This window comes from Poecilia reticulata, linkage group LG21, assembly GCF_000633615.1.
Source record: "Poecilia reticulata strain Guanapo linkage group LG21, Guppy_female_1.0+MT, whole genome shotgun sequence".
NCBI lineage: Eukaryota > Metazoa > Chordata > Actinopteri > Cyprinodontiformes > Poeciliidae > Poecilia > Poecilia reticulata.
Genome location: NC_024351.1, coordinates 19,633,346 through 19,652,971, shown reverse-complemented (window position 1 = coordinate 19,652,971; position 19,626 = coordinate 19,633,346). Strand labels below are relative to the sequence as shown.

The following is a 19,626-nucleotide window of genomic DNA, read 5'->3' as shown; positions in this document are numbered from 1 at the left end:
TCTGTCTTTCCTGTGACACCATTACGTTATTTGAGTGACAAAATATTTTAAAAATTTCCCTAAGGAATATTTGTCTTGGTTTTGCAAAACTAGCATCATGTGTCATCTTGCTAGCTAGATATATCATCACACCCTTAGCTATTACTAAAAATGAGTACAGAGAGCGCTGTCCTCTCATATTTTTAAAATATTCAAAATAGATTTTGACTTGATTAGTTATTTAAAGATTATTCACAGTCCTGTCTGATAATTATTTTCCTTAAAGATAAGTTCCTCCCTTAAGTAATATCCTATTGTTTAGTTTTAGCATTTGCGCTACATGTTTCCTCCTGCCTCCAAGCTAACATCCTCCCAGAGCTAGCACTGGAATTAGCTTGTTAATAAATCAATGATTCTTGAGATTAGTGACAAAATGGGTTTAAATTTTCCACACAAAAAAATGTATTATGTATTCAAAGCTTATGTACTCAAAAATGACAAATAATGTTTTGGAAATGTAAAGATGCTAAGGTGCAGGCTCCCAGTTGCAGCATGTTTTTTTGAAAATTACATTTATGGACCTGACCCAGAACTTTGTCATCACCATCTGACAAAAATAAATATAAAATCATTTTTAATGACCCTATTAGTGATATTTTTACTCAGTTTTACAAATAAATGCTTCTCAAGAAACAAAAGAAATATTATTTAAAACAAGATTTGCCAACGCTATCACTGAAAGAGTCACACCGTCAGTTAAAAACTGTTTAAGTTGACAAAATGCCAAACTACCTCATTTTATAAGATGTTATTCTGAAGGAGTCCATATTGTAGCCCATCAGGTCCATGAAATCTTTACAGTATACCAAAATTAAGCATTTACTTCACAAAATTTCATCCAAATTGTCAGTTATGGTGTTGACACATCATGGTTGTGACAAGCAATTTAGGAAGAAAAAACCAAAGAATAACAAGCCTACCAGAGTTGCCTAGCCCTCTTAGCTAGAGGGAAGATGTCATGGGGTCCTCAGAAGTTCTGGTGTCCCCCAATAATGCCTGATTTTTTTTACTTTCTTTTTATGTCTGACGGTGTTGACAAAAACTTGGGACAAATTTCAATTGAGTTGAAAAATATATAAAAATATTTTTTAATTCAATTTATTAATGCTTTTATGATCATTTATTTGAATACTTATACTTAATTGTCATAATATATTATCTTAGTATTCCTTTAATTGTTTTAAACTATTATAATGAATTGAGTTCTGCTCCAGGGCAAGGGATTTTACATACACCATCCACCCACTGCAAAGTTTAAAATGAAAAATATTCAGGAAACACCAGGAAAACATACATTGTTGTGCTCACATGGCCCAGATATTTTGTGTATATTTTATTCAAATTTTCTGCATGATCCATAGGACCTGTTTTGTCCCTCTTCTTAAGAATCACTGAAATAGGTTTTTGAACACGATGACTGTAGCCACCTCCACAATATGTGAAATTTTTTTATTTTTTTTTATCACATTTCTGAATGTTGCTAAAAACAGTTTCAGCTTCCCAGATGTGTGCATGTCATTCATGACAGATTCCCTCCTTTCAGGAGGAAGCTTTCGCTCCACCTTACAGTAACTGACAGTCAGCCTAAACCGGTACGTTTCTGGTGTGGGTTCTGTGACACAGCAGTTCAACACCCACATCTTCACAACCTTCACACCCATCTGATAACGCGAAAGGAAGCAGTGTTTTTGCTTTGACGAATGAAATGTTGTGTTGCTTGTATTCAGGGGCTCTTCGGGGGAGTTTTCAAACGGTAGCCCGGTGAAAACCACTTAGCATCTTGGAATAGCAGAGGAAAAACAAAAGAAAACAAAGATTCAACTGCTTAAATCTGCTTTTATTGCAAATAAAGTGGAATTGGGATTAATGAATGAGTGAAATTTAAAATAGACAATGAAGATGAATATTTACTAAGCAGAAAAGGTAAGAAGATTAAGATTGTGTAAATGATTCTTGGTAATAAAAATTGGAAAGCCTGTTTATTCCCCCTTAAACAGTACCACACTTTATACATAAACTGGATTTTTGGTCTGAGCAGAAGAGTTGAGTATGTTGGTTTTATTGTAATCCTCTTTTATCTTATTCCGCATTTGACTCTTGTTTGGTATTACTTATTATCAGATCATTGAAGTTTGAAGAAAGGGAACATGTTTTTTGTTTTTTATTAATTTATACATTTAACAAACAGGAAGGGAAAAGTACAAAGTCACAACAGTGTGGCACCTGCTCCACTTCCTGGTCACCAGCTTGGTCAGACACTGCTGTGGGGTCCCCAGCGGATCCCGTGGGTGTTCGATGGGGTTGAGGTCAGTACAGGCAAAGCCATCCGCTGCTCTCCCAAAACATGAGAACCAATGATGAACCTGGCTCTGCTGACATCTTGGAGGACAGATCGGGATCTGCTGCTTGACGAATAAATAGATTCTCCTTACAAATGTGGGATCATTTGTAGGAAAGTAAACAGGCTGTTTGGTAGCATAACATGTAGCGTAACTGACATAATTAAAAATAAAAGCATATTTTTTGCTTCACCTTACAGATGCCTTTTCCCAGTGCAAGTATTTCTACTTCCATGTGTTGTTTTTACATTTCCTCCTGGTTTTACTTTACCGTATGCAAATGAAGAGGGGCGGAGTCATAAGGCTTCGACTTCTTTACTTCACACTTTACCGGCCTCAACAAAGATGGCGACCTATGATTAGTTTATCAGATAGCTGAAGCTTAGCAACTTTATTCTAATATAATGCTGTAATTCATGACCTTATTAGTTTTTCTGTGGATGCTCAGACATGTATAATTTTACTATTATTTTTAATTTATGTCAGTTTTCATATTCTTGATCTGGCCCTGCATGTTGACGCTGTACAAATTCATCATAAGTAACAGTTTTTACAGACCATACGCTTATATTGGATGCTTATTGTGGGTGATTATGTGACCTTTATATTTAAGAAAAAAAAAATCTGTTATAAAAGATGCTGACTTGAAAGAGGCAGTTCAAACGGGTTTCTGAACGTGTTTTCTTTATAATGGACTTTTTTCTTGTTTCCTCCTTTGTGTCTCCTGTTATGGTTTTGAAAGCATAACAGCAGACATCTAAGACTCGGTGCATAGATTGATACTTTCAAAGTGAGGCTGAAAAGAGAAATCTGCGACATGGTCCCTCTCTGAAGACTCAGTTTCATGCTGAATGTGCAAATGCATATTTTTTCGGGGAAGCGTGGGCGTTATTCGGAGAAGGGGTAATACCCTTGTTTCCGTCCCGAGGCATTCCCACGATGATAGAAGCTTTATTTTTTGCATTTCCACAGATACACACATACAGTTGTTTGTTTTTTTGATTGAAGCCCTACTAACGACTGTCACCCTTTACCACAATTTTATATGCGATCTACTCGAGCATTTGTAAAACGAGTTGCACGATGCGCCACAATAACTTCCTTTACTCCCATAGAGACCTGGCTGAAACCGAAACGACAACAGGTAGTGGTGAATGTGTCGAAATGGTAATTTTAATGTAAATTTTTATGCCAAAAGAGAGTGTATGTTTTCTTTTAGGCTAAAAAGACACATCCTGCATATGCGGATATCCATTAAATCTGATAATCTAAACTTTTTTTTTTTGCCAATTTGCATTCCCCACCTTTTAGAATAACCGCTAACATTATTTTATGAATTTAGTCACCCCCCTATTACATATTCATCTCTTTATTAGAAAATATGAACATACAAATCTCTAATTTATGTATTTTTATCTCTGGAAAAGAAAGTGGACGATAAATCGTCCCAGAAGTTATTGCAATAAACAATAATATTGTTGTTTTGAGACTATTTTCAAGTAATATAATGGTAATGGCGTAATAATGCAAGAACATGTATTTAGAAATCATTCAACTTTACATTCTATTGAACATTTAACACTTGAGAAGGAAGACATTTGAAATATCCAAAATAAACAAACAAAAACAACAAAGTAGTTGAGACCAAAGCACCAGATTGAAGACTTTTATCATCCAGTTTTTGGTAGAAAGAGAGATGCAAATGCAAGTTATTGATTGCCATAACACTTCCATCTTAATGCGTCATATTTGGTAGTGTTTTTCCCTGGAGAGGTGTATTTAGTTTACGTCAAACATGTCCTCCATTCTGGTGTTTAAATACGTACATTTCGGTCCCCCTTTGTGGTTGCTATCTTTAAGCATCTTGCTGTATATTTTTCTGGGTGAACCTGCTTGAACAGTCAGACCTGGGTATGTTGACTAATGCAGCACATCAAACTTAAAGGGGCAAAACTCCTTCAAAATGCAAAGTAATGATGTGTCTATTATGCACACAGGATGTGATACCCCTATGTGTAACTTTGGGCATTTTGATTAGGAATAAGTGTGGGGGCGTTCAAATTTATTTCTCATCAGAAATGATATGTTCAATTACACATTACAGGCAATTTTAATTCGGTCTTCTGCTTAGTTTTAAGTGTTAATTTGTATCAGTCGTCAAAATCTAACCTGCAAAGGCAGAACCGGCCCAAGGCATATGCGATTTAAACGGCTGCTCAGGGCCCCAACACCATTAAGGGTCCCCGAAGAACATCATTTTTTATTTTGTGGTGATAGACTGAATGTTTGGCATATTTAACACGCCTGGTCCAAATTTTAGAAATGTAAGATATTAAACTTGCCAAACCTGTTGTAATGTCTGCAGATGTTACTTTCAAGTAGTGAAATTAATACGTCACACTTAAATACCACTCTGCATTTCAAAGTGCAAATTAATTAAAGCAGTCTTGCTTGTTTTTATTTTGTTTTTTGTTTTTATAACAGCCCCAGCTAATTACAAATGACACTATAGTAGTTTTGTTACATGCATAGTGTAGCTTAGAAATGGTTAATAAACCACAGGGTTAGACAATGGATGTAAACTGTCAGGATGGAAAGATTGTGGCTACCGACAGATGACAGTGTAGCAAAATTCATTCTGCTCCTGGACAGTCTATAAAGTTGATGTTGGGCTTCTTTTTTTTTTTGAGAAATCATGTCTGAACACACAAGATTTTACTGCCTCTAGTTGTGCCAAGCTAACACAACACCCCCCTGGTCTCCTTCCTCACTGTGTCAGTAATGGATTACATGGATTTAACTGGTATTAATAAACTCTGTCAGGGTTCTTCAGCAAATCTACCAAACATTCAGATCTTTGAAAGTAGCATCAAATAAGCCTTACCTCATTCTCCGGAAAACGGCTAACAGCTAGCAAACACAGCTGCTAGCACTCGACTTAATGCTTTCTGTCTTTTTGGCTTTTTTTTTTTTTTTGACACTTTAAATGTAATTGTTCAGCATCACAACATACAACATGCTGGGCATTAGCGTCTCTCGCCAAATATTCACTTCAAATATGAAGTAACTTAATATAAAATTTAAATTTTTTAAAATTCTGTTTATTTTGATAGAAAGTTTAAAGAGAGTTTGTGGCCATGGTTAAGAAGATAGCACCTGTTTTCTTCGCAGTTGTTTATGTCGGTTTTAACAAAGGTTCTCCTACATAAAGCATCAGTCTTGTTGCCCTAAGATACCTATGTGATTGAGCCAATATGATAATAATCATTTACAGTGGAACCCTGCTGTTCTCAGGAGTTAGGAACCACAACCGTCCCCGAATAGCTGAAATTCAAAGAAATTCTCTTGAGAGAACTCCTCTAAAAACATTAATTATTACCTTTTTCAATTGTTCAAACACCTGATATACCTTAATATGCATTAATACACAAAGTGGAAACCCTCTTAGCACTACTATAGAAGCTTATCTCAGGGGGTGCTGTAGTGGCGCAGGGGTTAAACACAACCCACATATGGAGGCCTTAGTCCTCGATGTGACGGTCGCAGGCTCGACCTTTGCCGCATGTCTTCCCCCTTGTCTCATTGCCCTATTTCCTGTTAATTCACTATCAAATAAAGGGCAGTAGAACCAATAAAACCTTTAAAAAGAAAGCGTATATCAGTTTTCGGAGGTGTGGCCAATCAGTGGCAAAACAATTGGATTGGCTAAAGTGACTGAAGTAGCATTATTTCAGTTTCCCAACTTGCAATCTTTGTTTCATCTTTTTGATATGCTCTACAAAAGACTCTCTGAATACACAAGTTTTCCACAAATACTTTGGAGTCATGTTTCACAGAACAGCTGGTCCTTGAATAGGTGTCCACTGTAGTTCATTAGTTAGCTTGGTATTTAACTTGTTAAACAGTTCAAATTTATAATATTGTTTGATTAAAAGCAGGAAGTAGCCTGGTTTGTAATGGTAAAGTTCGACGAGCACAGCTGAAACAAATGTATGCCAACCACCTGACGTTTTTTTGTCTTTCTTTTCAAATGTGACGGACATTTGAGGAAGCTCAATAAGTTCAGTTTTAAAATCCGAAATGGCTGTTTTACATTTATAATCTGTGCAGTTATGTCTTCTTGACTTTTTTGAAGCCACCGTGTTGGACACTACTGTAGTACTAGAACATAAATGAGAGTGTTTTGTCGTTCTTGTTCAAAAGTCTATACAGACCAAACATTTACTCCTGGAAATCTCTGGACCACGTCAGGTATTCGTACCTTAAGGATTAAAAATTGAGATTAAATGGATTCAGCCAAATGGAGGATTTTCTTGATTTCATTAGCCTTCTTAGTTCATTATTCTAAGGAAAAAACCCAAACATATATGTCCTTTGAGGCATGCAAACAGTGATAACTGTGGTGTTTTTGCCTTTCTGAACAAATGTAGTGACTGATTCGGTGCAGAGTATGTATTTTTTCTGTGCTCAGAAAAGCCGTGTACTGACCAACCAGGTCAGCAAGCTTCTCTGGTTTTCATACAGGAACAGGTCAAACCAGAGAGTTCCACAACTTCAAATTTAGACAATGACACAGCACCTTTTATGGAACATGTATTCTATATTATTATCTGGAAAAAAAGAAGAAATGTTTGAGGGGGTGCACACTTCTGCAACTAAGGTTGTTGCTGGGGTTTTTTCTTTTAGATTTTCCTTCTCTAACCATTTTGTTGGGAGAAGTTGTTTTAAACTAAATGATCAAAATGGGTGTGGAAACGTTTTAAATCCACTGTTGTCCGTCCAGAGCTGATGCAGATGAGACAAGAGCACAGCTTTAGATTGGAGAAGTAATTAGAGTTTAAAATAGACACAGCTGACTATTAGTCACTCTTGTCTTATTTTTACCTTTCTCCTATTTTCCTCCTTTATTTGTGGCTCACAAATGACAAATGACGAATGACATAGAGAACGGGGGAAAAAAGTGATGTGTAAAAAAAAAACAAAAAAAAAACACCAAATGAAGTCTCAGACTTTCTGATTCCACACTGTAGTGACCTGGTTACATATTTCAATCACCAAAGTTTCCTGACAGGCCCTGTGAAAACGGACAGGGGCTGGCACAGAAACGCTGCGGCGGCGAGACAAACCACAAAATCTGCTGAGCAGATTCTTACTGCCGTCTCATTCTTCCGTTTTTTTAATTTGACGAGGCCCGGGCCTACGTATTCTGATGCTGTAGGTGTCGCTAGTATCAGGTGGCATAAAGTCCCTGGCTTTAGATCTGATTATTCTGATTTAATCTGAACTACTTTATCACAATCTTTTTCTAAACCCCTCAGTAGAAGTCTGAAAATAAGTTGATGGATGGCTGGAGGGTGGGTTACATATTTTGTGCATGATTAATTTTTTTTTCTCTTTGTTCAGTCCTTTTTATATTATTTGTATATATTTTTTATCATTATCTTTAGTTCTTTTGAACTTATCTTACTGTTTATTTTTTGACTTAGAGAATAAACTGCAATTAATAGAATTAATTAGAGCGCGTATTGTACACTTCTAAGTTAAAGATCTTGACCGCCCCCATGTGGTAATAATCTAAACTGCAGGTAGTCAGGACCCTGTACACAGCGAAAATTTTAACTTAATTATAAACGTAATGTGTCTATTAAAACCATAACATAACATAACATAACATAACATAACATAACATGACATGACATGACATGACATGACATGACATGACATGACATGACATGACATGACATGACATGACATNACATGACATGACATGACATGACATGACATGACATGACATGACATGACATGACATGACATGACATGACATAACAACATTTTTTTCACATTGTAGCCCAAAACCTCTCTGTGTTTCAATGGAATTTCATGGAACAGACCCAGAAAGTGGTGGATAATTGTAATGTAGATGGAAATAGAAATATCGTTTGCCACGTGTCACAAATGTTTTAGTCCATCACTTGTTTCTTTTGCCCATCACTTTCAGAGACAACGCCAATATCTCAGGTCTCTCTCTCTCTCTCTCTCTCTCTCTCTCTCTCTCTCTCTCTCTCTCTCTCTCTTTCTCTCTCTCTCTCTGTCACCTCTGCAGCCGTGCCGGCCACCTTCGCTGTGAAGACCTGCTGTCACCATGGTGACTCAACTCCTGTGATTCATTCTCTTTGGTGCTCTACCTTTGTTTTCACCTCCACTTCTTTCAGTTTCCAGCAGATTCACAGCAGAGTTATAAACAGATGACAGACCACACAGTGAAACGCTGAAATTAAAATGATATTCAAAGGAGGAAAATAAAAAAGGGGGGCGGAGGGGCTTTTTAATCTGTGTGTAAAAAAAACATCTTCAAATGTCAGATTTACGATGATTTGCATCTGGTTGCCCTCGGGAGTATTGGAGTGAAGGGTTCTGACTACATAAGCACACCACGCGTTTGTAAATTTTTATTTGTTTCATGATGTTGAAATGTCACTTTTTCCACTTCACAATGACGTCGCTTTTTGTGTTCTTCACATAAAATACAGAGAAGTGGTTTCAGCTTGACCACATTTGAAAAGAGTATTTTACAAAATACAGCAGAGTAAAACCCTTAGTTTACACTGTGAATTTACATAAGGGTCACACTTATCTGTAACCTTTATCAGATTAAAAACTAAGCAGAAACTCTTCTTAGATTGGAAATTCTTCCTAATCTAAGAAATAATTTCTTTCTTAGGTTAGAAAGAAATCTAAGAACTATTGAACACACGAAAAAAGGGGATTTACAAAATGGCTTATCAAGCCAAGAAACCAGCAGAAATCTGTCAGTATTTAGAAAGTAGAGGTGATGGAGTATATAAAGTTACCTCTTACTAAGAGACGAAGTCTTAATGTTGCACAACATATTAATAACAGTGGTTACAGCTTTGATTTAATCCAGAAGGAGAAAGCATCATTTCACCTAAAACCAGCTTTAGCCAGAAAGATTTCTGTCAGAGGAGAATGTATTTAAAAAAATGTTTTATGAAAGCAATAAGTAACATGCTTAGCATGCAGCATGTATGTAAGACTCATTATGCCAGACTCTGTTGCTGAAGAAAAACATTAAAAACTTGTTTAAAATTTGCAGCAGAAACTTTGGACAAGCCAGTGAAACAATGGCAGAAATGTGTCTGGTCAGATGAAGCCAAAGCTAATCTCTTTGAATGTTATTGTTGTTGTACTGCTTGGATTTCCCAAGTTCCCAGCGGGAGATACACAACTCTCCACAATAACAGTCTGAACTCATAAAAGCGGTTCGAGGACTGTACGACCCCTTTCTGTGAGCATGCTCCTTTTGTGTTTGAATTCATAAAATAAAATGGAGATTCTGTAGATTGTAATTGATTCACAGTCCCCATTCCTAGATGCTATCTTATCTTTGATTTAGATAGCATATGTATCAACGATTTACTGAGACCGAAATTGTCTTAAGTGTTACTGACAGTTCAGTTTTCTCTATTTTAATTCCACTGCAGCCATTTTGGACACTAAACCTGCAGTAACTCTTATAACCTCTGGGTTTCACAGTCAGAATTCCTGCGTTTTTATTGTAGTGCCGACAAGCTTGGAAAACCCTAAGTATACAAAAACACTCCACTTGCTTGCAATAAAAACATAATATTAAAAGCTTAACTTTTTTTTGTTTAAATTATGCTGAAAAAGATAAACACTTTCATTAAAAAAATAATCTGTGCAATTTAGTCTTTAAGAATTATTTAAGTAAAATCTTTGACGCTATTGTCTGAAACTTCCAACTATTACAGGACTCGGCCAAGCCCTAAATGATCCAGGGCCTAACAACATAAATACGTTCAAGTGTATGTTAACAACGCCTTCTGCGCATGCACAAACTGTTAACCTTTCAGACTCCAGTGCCTGGCTCTACAGGACAAAGGAATAAAAACTACAACTCCCCACCGCTCCGGTGACGTAGCCTACTTCTAATGCCGGCAGCTGATTGGCTATCATGTGTAGAGTCTGCTGTGATTGGTTGACGGTGGCCATGATTGTGTGTCCAGCTGGGAGAATGCAGAAGAGCGAGGCTGGCTAACCGGCTAGCAGTCTGAGCAGCATTTCCCCTCTTTCCTGGAGGGGGGCTAAGCGTAAAGGTACGGCCTTTGCCGCGCCGTCAATCCCGGCTGTTCTGATAGCTGCCATGCCGGTCCACTCACGGGAGAAGAAAGAAAGCAACCACGAAGAAATGGAGGTGGACTTTCCGGAGCAAGACGGCAGCAGCACAGACGAGGAGGACACGGTTAGCTCGTCCGTGTCTGAAGATGGAGATAGTTCTGGTAAGACGAACAGGCCCTAAATACCAATATACACCGAAATTAAAATTAAAATGACATAGATGGGTTTTTTTTTTGCATATGTTGCTAAACAAAATATGTTTTTCCAGCTTTGTAGGAGTCAGTAATTTAAGGTGTAGGTGGGGGTTAATGAGAAAAAACAGTTGATGCGAGGTGATGTCAGACTTGTGATGCGTTCACGTTCACAGAGATGGATGATGAGGACTGTGAGAGGAGGAGGATGGAGTGTCTGGATGAGATGACAACACTAGAAAAACAGTTCACCGACCTGAAGGAGCAGTGAGTTACTAAAAATTAGAAACTTTAACACTAAAGGTTACTTTTAAAGACATTTACCTGCAACAGACTAAGGAAATTAATTAAAATTCACACCACACCTTTCAGAATTGACTGTTTTTCTTCCATTTGACAGTAATGAAGAGGTGACAAACATATTCAATTTGCTCCGACTATATACATGTAATGTGGTTAAAAATATGAGAGCAGTGTAAATTATCTTCCAATTATGCAATAACTTTTGTTGATCCAGCACATGAGCACAGCCACTTGCGCTATAGTTTGTGGATGTAACATACAACACAAAAACAAAACATGCACTGATAATAAATCTGCCTGTTTTCTGCCTCTCAGGCTGTACAAGGAGCGCCTCAGCCAGGTGGAGATAAAGCTGCAGGAGGTGATGGCCGGCTGTGCCCAGGAGTACCTGGAGCCTTTAGCCAACCTGCAGGAGAACATGCAGATCCGGACCAAAGTAGCCGGTCAGTCGAGATGGGGGTTGGGGGGTTTCCCACCTTGAGCGGCTGCTAACTTCAAACAGTCTAACCGCATTCATGCTGTATTTCTAAAGGGATCTACAAAGACTTGTGCCTGGAGTCGGTGAAGAACAAATACGAGTGCGAAATCCAAGCTGCTTGCCAGCACTGGGAGGTGAGAGGTCAAAATGCGCTTGAAAGCTGGAAAACATGCATATTTGTCGGCCTTGTGAAGAGTGTTTTGAAGAAATAGTCAAAGTTTTTCCCTTTTTGTGTTTTTGCAGAGTGAGAAGCTGCTGCTTTTTGACACGGTGCAGAGCGAGCTGGAGGAGAAGATACGAAGACTGGAGGAGGACAGGCACAGTATTGACATTACCTCAGGTAATGGCAAATCACCACCAGAGTAGTTGTACTTTATATACATTTATTTTTAATTGGGGGAAAAATGCAGAAATCCAACACATTTTTTTCCAGAAAATGTTTTATTTACTTATGGATACAAGTGTGTGATATGCTGTCGTTGCATTTTAAGCCAATATTAAGGTTCTGTGCTTCCAATACCATTGAGTCTCGTCAAATCTGAAAAATTTGTGAAGCATTTCAGACGACTGGTCCAGGTCAGGAAAGTTCCCTGACAGAAAAAAAAGTCTTTATAATGATGCTAATTCAGTTAGTACCTTTCCTCCTCACAGTTTAGCAAACTTCACATGTATTTGAGCTTTGGACGTCCAGTTCTACGTGTCTAACCATCCTCCTCGCTGTGCAGGGTGGAAAGATCAATATTGGTTTTCGTCGATGAGAGTTGGACCTCTGTGTCGCATCTAATTAATATCCCAGGAAAACAAAGGTTCCTAGGAAACCTTGGCCAATTTAAAATGGAGAAGTAGAGAATGGGAACTGTCTTTTCCCTGCCTTGGTGGCAAACTTCTCTGGTTCTAGTCATAAAGTTGTTTTATCTTTCCTCTTTGCCCTCCAGAGTTATGGAATGATGGACTGCAGGCTCGGAAAAACAAGAAAAAAGATCCCTTCTGTCCCGTCAAGAAGAAGAAGCCTGTCGTCGTTTCTGATATCCTTTCATCTTTCTCTTCGCGCTCCTCTCAATACTTCTCATGTGAAGACAGTAGCTTTTTCCTTAGCTTTAGCTGTTTCTACGGCCTTATATTGTTTACATGCTGCAAGACCTGGATATTCTTGAAGACTGGACGGCCATAAGAAAGGTAACGTCCTAAAAGTTCACAAACCTCACAGGCGTGAAGGCTTTCTGATCTCTTCCTTTCTTCGTCCCTCAAAGGCGATGGCATCCTTGGCGCCTCACCGGGTGAAAGTGGATGGTAAGAGTCTTCGGTTACAGTCAATACCTGGCAGAGCGCAGACATCGACCCAAGCTTAACGCTGGAAGGCTTCACTCAATGCTTTGTACTTTTTTTTCCCCTTTTTGTTTCTCTGGAAAGTCCCTGCAGTGAAACCGGACAGACATCACCATGTGGCGCGCTCCGAGGAAGGTCGGCTTTTCTACGACAACCAGTGGTACTGCAGGGGACAGACCATCTGCATCAACAGGAAGGACGAGTTTCCAACCAGGTACGATGGGGAGGTGTTGAGTTGGTGAGCAAAAATTAACTAAAACGACAAAATTTGGGGATTTTCTGATTGACCTGAGGTCAGAATACTGCCCGTCGTCTTGCATCAGCCACATGCCGATATATATTGATCCTCCTCCCAATCATTAAACCAAAGTAACCTTTGTTCTTCTGCTATATGTGATTGTGATTGATTGAAAGTCAAAGACAGAAGTGACTTGTTCACTCGACACTTGCTCATTATTCAACACGGCTAACCGTACGGTGCAAAAACCACAGTTCACATGTGATTGTAAGCATTGAACTTTTCATTCCAAGAGTTCCTGCAGTAGAGGAGATGAAGCAGGTGAATGTGGAGCTGCTAATTCCATGGAAAATAGACAAAAGGCGTCACTTGAGGAGTTTAAATTAACAATACAATATAATTGACGTGACGCCAGCTCCGCCCCCATGCTGACGTAGAGCAATCCTCCCCCAATCATTCCAGGGCACTTGTCAGCATCTGAACAATCAGCGTTCCAAGTACAGTACTCCGACAATATTCTCAGTATCTATCATAGAGAACATGCTGCAGTCGGAGAGATTTTGAGGAGAATAATGGATAATCACGGTCTAAGTTGTCAGTGGGGAATATGCAATCCCGACAGCCGTTACCCAGAACGTGTAGAGGGCAGAATACAATTTAAAACATTTCCAAATCCAAAAAGGAGATTGGAATAACGCAAGAAATTGATTAGTAAGCACCACAAAGGTAACCGGTAATAAACATCCCATTTTTTTAGAAATAACGACACTTACTGGTAGCTCCCTGTTAACGACTCATGGCTGACGGCTCAGTGCTAACGACTACCGGCTCCGTGCTAACGACTGACTGCTAAGCATCAAATAAACACAAGTCAGTTAAATTAAAACAATGCTAAACATCTAATCATTTCCAGATCAATAAGTGAAGGTAGTTATACTGGATTTTGTGCATGTAGATTCCAACGGTAGCTCTGGCAGCATGAAAATCGACAGCACTAACTGCTATATTTTCATTTAAACATCGTTTGATGCTGCTGTTTATTTCTAAACATCTTCCTGAAGGCAGATTTTCACAAGCCGGTATTATCCAAGTCATTACTCTTCATTTTGTACGTGCAAAGTGCATCCCCCTGCGTTCACACTCGCATTCAATCAGACTTTTTTTGCCTCTTGGGCTTCATCGTTGATTTCTCCGTTATTTCCCACTAATAACTTTATAGACCTGACTTGGACTAGTTAGAGAATTTTCTTGCCCGCCGTCTTTGCCTCAGTGTTGGTTTATAAGGCAAAAATGACTCAAAAAATGTCTCGGGTAACTCATTAAGGTCCGTTACGTCTGCCATAATAACAGTTGGCTTGTCGGAGGACAGTTCTACTTCCAGAGGGGGCAGGACTGGCGTCATGTCAATTGTAATTAAATAAATTTGGTTAGTGGAAATTAAAAAAAAAAACAAGTGTTTTTGATCAAATGTTTTTGCTCTAAGATGAGGTGATTTGTTTTTAGCTTTAAGGTAATTGGTGTGTTTTGAAAAACCTCAATGGAAATATTTTCTTGCATCACACGAGTCACTTTAACAACCAACACATGTTACTACTGGCGGAACCAACGAAGACCATAACAGGAAGTGATGGGAAGATGAAGATGTGCCCTGTTTTTTTTAAACAACTTATTGTGTAAACAAACTTACTCATGCATGATTTTTTTTTTTTATAACATTATTTGCTGAAAGCGCCACGACTGGGAAATTGTGGTTTTTCAACAGTGGAATATCGAAACATTTTTTTGCCCACATTTGCAGTGAAAATGCTGCTACTGACATTATATTTGATCAGAACGCAAAACATGAGAAATCAATAAATAGCCCCTCCAGAAATTCATGCAAAAACCAACAGATCCCGGCGTTTTTTGTGCTAGTAAAAAATTATGAATTCATTGCAATTTTTACACAAAATGGCCAAAAAATGTTAGGTTAAAGTTATGCTAACTCCCACCTGCAGATGGCAGTATTTCTTTCTTCTCCTGCCACAGCCTTACTTGATATCAAGTTATAGTGTGTGATGAAGTTATTCAAGTTATTTGAAGAATGATAATGTTTCTGTGTCCAGTCTATCTGCTTCTAAGTTTTTATCTTTATTTTTCTCCTACATGTAGAATTTGGAAGGAGTTTAATAAGGAAAGCATATTATTTATGAAGAAGCAAAACAAAATCAGGGATTTTGATAGCAAAGAAAATCAGAAAAACATTTGCAAAATCCTGGAGGAACTGAATAAACAATGAGGATCCTAAATAGCCAGGATGCTCTGGTTGGCTCATTTGTGGTCGGCTACCTTTATTTTTATTTTGTCACATTAGCATTGACTGTAGCCAACTGGGATGTAAAATAAAGGAAGTTATAAGACATTTTAATTTTTTTGCTCATCTTCCTCTCAGGAGCAGTCATTATCTATATTCAGAGGAAGCAGCATCGCGCTGCAGTCTCCATAAACCAGGTTTTTACACATATCGTAAACTCGGGACCAAATTATTGCAAAGTTTACATTTCATTCTCTCTTTAGGGAAGCTTATTGTTTTTCTAACCATAAACAGCAGAGATCTTTTATTTCCGAGATATCCAGCCAGAATAAACTCCATTCATGCTGCAGAAAATGCAACTTCATTTTCAGATGGTCATTAACGTGTAGATTAATCATGTCTGAATGGTTTGATGCACACAATAAAGGAGCAGAGCTAGATGAAATACTGCTACAGTTTACAGCACAAACTGTGAAATAAAACTGCAGTAAAATGTTCCTTTGGATTCATAAAACTAGTTATGTAAGATCAACACGTTCCTGCAGAACCTCTCACAACCTTCTGTTTGAAACGTGGCGTTTTAGCTCTCTGTTCTGCTCAGATTGACAGCCGACGAGTCTAAAAGTGCTTGTGAGAACGTCGTTTAGACTTCGATACATGCTCAACCTGTGATTAAATGTGCATTAGGCAAATTCATGTGGAAAATGAACGGCAGAAAACCCGCCGACTAGAGCCAGGGCATGTCTGAAGCATCCATGGGAGATAATCTGAGCTCTTGGATAAACAACAGGATGAAACGTAATGCGGCCATTTTGAAAACAATTGACTTCCTCACAGACATTCCTCCTTAGATAAACACCCTGTTGTCCAGTTGGATTTCAGGGATCATTCTTCAGCTAATCTCTGTCCAAATATGGTCACATGGTCAAGGATTTATTATACACTATGAGACAGGCTTATGTTCCTCGCAAAAATAATCGTACACTTTTCCACATTTTGTCTTATTATTTATCATTTAATTAAAGTTTTGTGGGATAGACCAACACAAAGTTGCAAATTCGTGTAAACTGGAAGGAAAAGGATTCATATTTGAAAACTTTTGATTTATTACAACAGGCTTAAGTCATTTGAGCCTGTAGTGGCTAAAATGATTTATCAATTATTGAAATAATTGTGAACTAATTTAGTCGTCGATTAATTGTTAACTGGAGTATTCAAGCTTAAAGAAATGGTCAGCTGACAAAATCACCCTCATATTCATAACAGTAATTAAGTCAAAACTGTACAAAAAGTTTATACATTTTGCATTTAAGATAAAATTCACTCAGTTCACATTTACTAAAGGAATGCAAATTTTGTCACATTTTAAGCAATAATATGCTTATTTTCTTATTGTGTATTAGTGGTGTCTATTAATGTATTTCTAATAGTTTAAAAAATGCTTAAATTAAAAATCTGTAGAATTGTTCTCCGACTGTCAGAATAATTGATTAATCAGTTGTTAAAATAATTTAGTTGCAAGCTTTTTTTCTTTTCTGTTTTGTTTAAGATTCTCATTTGTCAAACACTTTGAAAACTTTGAACAATTTACGTTCAACTTTGTTGTTTATCTTGTTCTCTCACTTAAAATCACACGTGGTGATGTTACAAAATTTGAGGAAGTTTGAGCAATACATTTTCAAGCCACAATCATAAGACTGATAATACATAGAAAAACATTTTTGTTTATTATCTCGGGTAGCAAATATTCCAGAGAATGTGAGCACATTGCTGCTTTTTGCAGCTTTGAAAACCAGTCAAATTCCCAGACACCAAAAAATGTTGGTCCAGATCCGACATTTTTTTTTTTTTTCTCTTTCTCTCCTGTAACCATGGCAAAGTTTCCGGTGGTTGTTTCCCCAACAATGGAGGCTGAGCATTTAATGGGGAAGTGACTGTCTGTGGTATCACATGCTAACGCTTCGGTATGTCCTTTGTGTGTGTGTGTGTGTGTGTGTGTGTGTGTGTGTGTGTGTGTGTGTGTGTGTGTGCGTGCGTGTGTGTGTTCTCACCCTGCAGCGCCATCATCACCACCATCAACAACGATGAGGTGTGGTTCAAGCGGCTGGACGGCACCAAGTCCAAGCTGTACATCTCCCAGCTGCAGAAAGGCAAATACACCATCAAGCACTCCTAGAGGAGGCAAGAACAACACTTTAACATCCCCCGTCTCCCCTTCCATGTATTCATCTCCGCTGTGTCTTTCCTCCATCTTACATCTCTTTCCATTCTACCACACACAGTCTAAACGCTAACACACACCTACCGACGCTCTCTGTACGAGAGGTTCGTCCGTGTTCACGCGCGATCCAACACGCCGTTTTCGCAAAGCGTCATTTTTCTCTGGAGCGGAGATCAATGCGAAGTGCTGCTAATGAGAAACAAGCGGGGGAGGGAGGGGGAAGAAACTAACTGTGAAGCGCAAAGCTCAGTCGAGTGCCTTTCCGGGACGGGACGCCGCTGCTGACGGCTGGTGGGAGGGAGGAAGGGAGGGAGTGAGGGAGCAGGTCTTGACCCATCAGCGCAGCGAAGCCTTATTCAGTGCTGCTTTCGCCACCAGGAGGACTGAAGCGGGTCAGTGAGCGTGTGGAAGAAAAACCCTCTGAACTTGAATTTCATGCTCGTAGAGAAATTGAGTTAGAATCTTATTTGGGCAACAAACAGTGTCATAATGTTGAAATCAACTTGGGAACCTTTGTGTTAAATGACCTTTAGATGTTTTTAGTGGGACTTAACCTCATTTTCTTTCCTCTAAGCATTACTACCCCTGTATATAGTTGGATTTTGTGACTCTTCTTTTCGTCTCGTAATGTTGCCAAACAGCTAATGGTACCTCTGCTTTGCGATCAAAGAGGTGGAGTTAAGAATGAGGTTGCGTTTCTGTGACCGGATGTGTAAAGCTCAGTGCCATTCTGCTTCACTTGCTTCGTTCTCTTTCCTTTTTTACGTCATCGTCTTTGTTTAAACTAAAAAAAAATAAAAATCTGTAAAGCAGATCTGGAAAGAGTAGGAAAAAATACGGAGGATTTAAAAAGAAGAAGAAAGAAAAATGTATGATTCATCCATCCATCCAACCTGCCTGTGTACATGCATTTGTTTCTTCAGAGCTTTATCTGACTTTGCTTTGTCTACATCAAGTATTACCTGCCAGAAGTATTGAACTGAGGTATTTGTGCATAAGTCATAATAAAAGCTGTACAAGAAGCCTAATGTGGCTTTTTCTGACTAAAACTTTTGACACAAAGTCTTTTCATTTGTACTGTTTTTTTCTTTTTTTTTTTTTTACTTAATGCATCATGATTTGTTGTACATGAAACAATCCAAAATAAAAACCTAAAGTCATGCCTATGCTTGTAGTAATCATTGAAGATTGACTAAAGCGGGGGACTCAAAGGTTTACAAATGAGTAAAAAAAAAAGAAAGAGGTGTCTTTACACCCGACAAATCCAAAGCCGTGTCAGACGCCACAGGACACCCTCTTAGTTTTTAGTTGTGATCCAATAAAAGCACAAGGTAGTTGCTTCTATTGGTGTCACGATGCCTAATCTTCATTATCAGCTTATATTCCATGTTCAAGGTGGACTTGCACTTGAAGATTCTGTGCTTTGCAAAACTCTACTAGCATCATCTAGCTAAAAGCCTCTTGATTTTTTTTCCACATTACAGCTGAAAACAATTTATGTTATACAGCAGGACAAACTAATGCAAAGTCTAAAGATGGTGCATGGATTTCAAAATGTTTTCCTAATGGGTAAAAGCTGTTCAGATTAGCTGCAAGTTTTATCTCCAGCAGCTCTGCAGAAGTCTGGATCCAGACATTTTTATCCATTCCTCTTTCCAAAGGACCACAGGATAAGTTTTGTTGGTGGGAGAGAATCTTGAAACAAGATTTTAGTGCCTTATAAACTCTAACCTTTCATTCATCTTCCCAGCAACTCTGAACAACTCCGTTGAAGAGAAGCATTCCCACAGCATGATTATTTTTTTCTTTCCTGTAAATATATATGTATATGTGTATATGTATAGACAAGATTGAATTACTCTCAAATATTCAGGTCTGGCTAGTAGCGCTCTTTAGCGCCGACCTAAAGGTAAAAATCTATAGTTTGTGTCCAGAATGTGTGAAATCTGAAGAGATGTGAGCTGCACCTTTTCCTGACTCTTGACCCGTACAAGTCCAGGATGGAGGAACAGTCAGGACTTTCAACAATGTGCACCATTTT

The 19,626-nt window shown here is 38.3% G+C and overlaps 1 protein-coding gene across 1 annotated transcript; it reads left to right on the top strand.

The window, feature by feature from the left end:
• Positions 1 to 10,414: 10,414 nt before the first annotated feature.
• On the top strand, positions 10,415 to 18,751 carry LOC103457806 (breast cancer metastasis-suppressor 1-like protein-A). Its single transcript, XM_008398219.2, has 10 exons — positions 10,415 to 10,696; positions 10,903 to 10,993; positions 11,345 to 11,472; positions 11,562 to 11,641; positions 11,751 to 11,847; positions 12,443 to 12,532; positions 12,619 to 12,683; positions 12,758 to 12,797; positions 12,918 to 13,047; positions 17,423 to 18,751. The coding sequence occupies exons 1-10, from the start codon at positions 10,561 to 10,563 to the stop codon at positions 17,538 to 17,540; spliced, it is 975 nt and encodes a 324-aa protein (XP_008396441.1). The 5' UTR covers positions 10,415 to 10,560; the 3' UTR covers positions 17,541 to 18,751.
• Positions 18,752 to 19,626: the final 875 nt, after the last annotated feature.

Coding starts and splice junctions, on each gene's coding strand:
- LOC103457806 (XM_008398219.2), top strand. CDS start 10,561: ATGCCGGTCCACTCACGGGAGAAGAAAGAAAGCAACCACGAAGAAATG. Junction 10,994..11,344: donor TTCACCGACCTGAAGGAGCA/GTGAGTTACTAA, acceptor TCTGCCTCTCAG/GCTGTACAAGGAGCGCCTCA. Junction 13,048..17,422: donor AAGGACGAGTTTCCAACCAG/GTACGATGGGGA, acceptor CTCACCCTGCAG/CGCCATCATCACCACCATCA.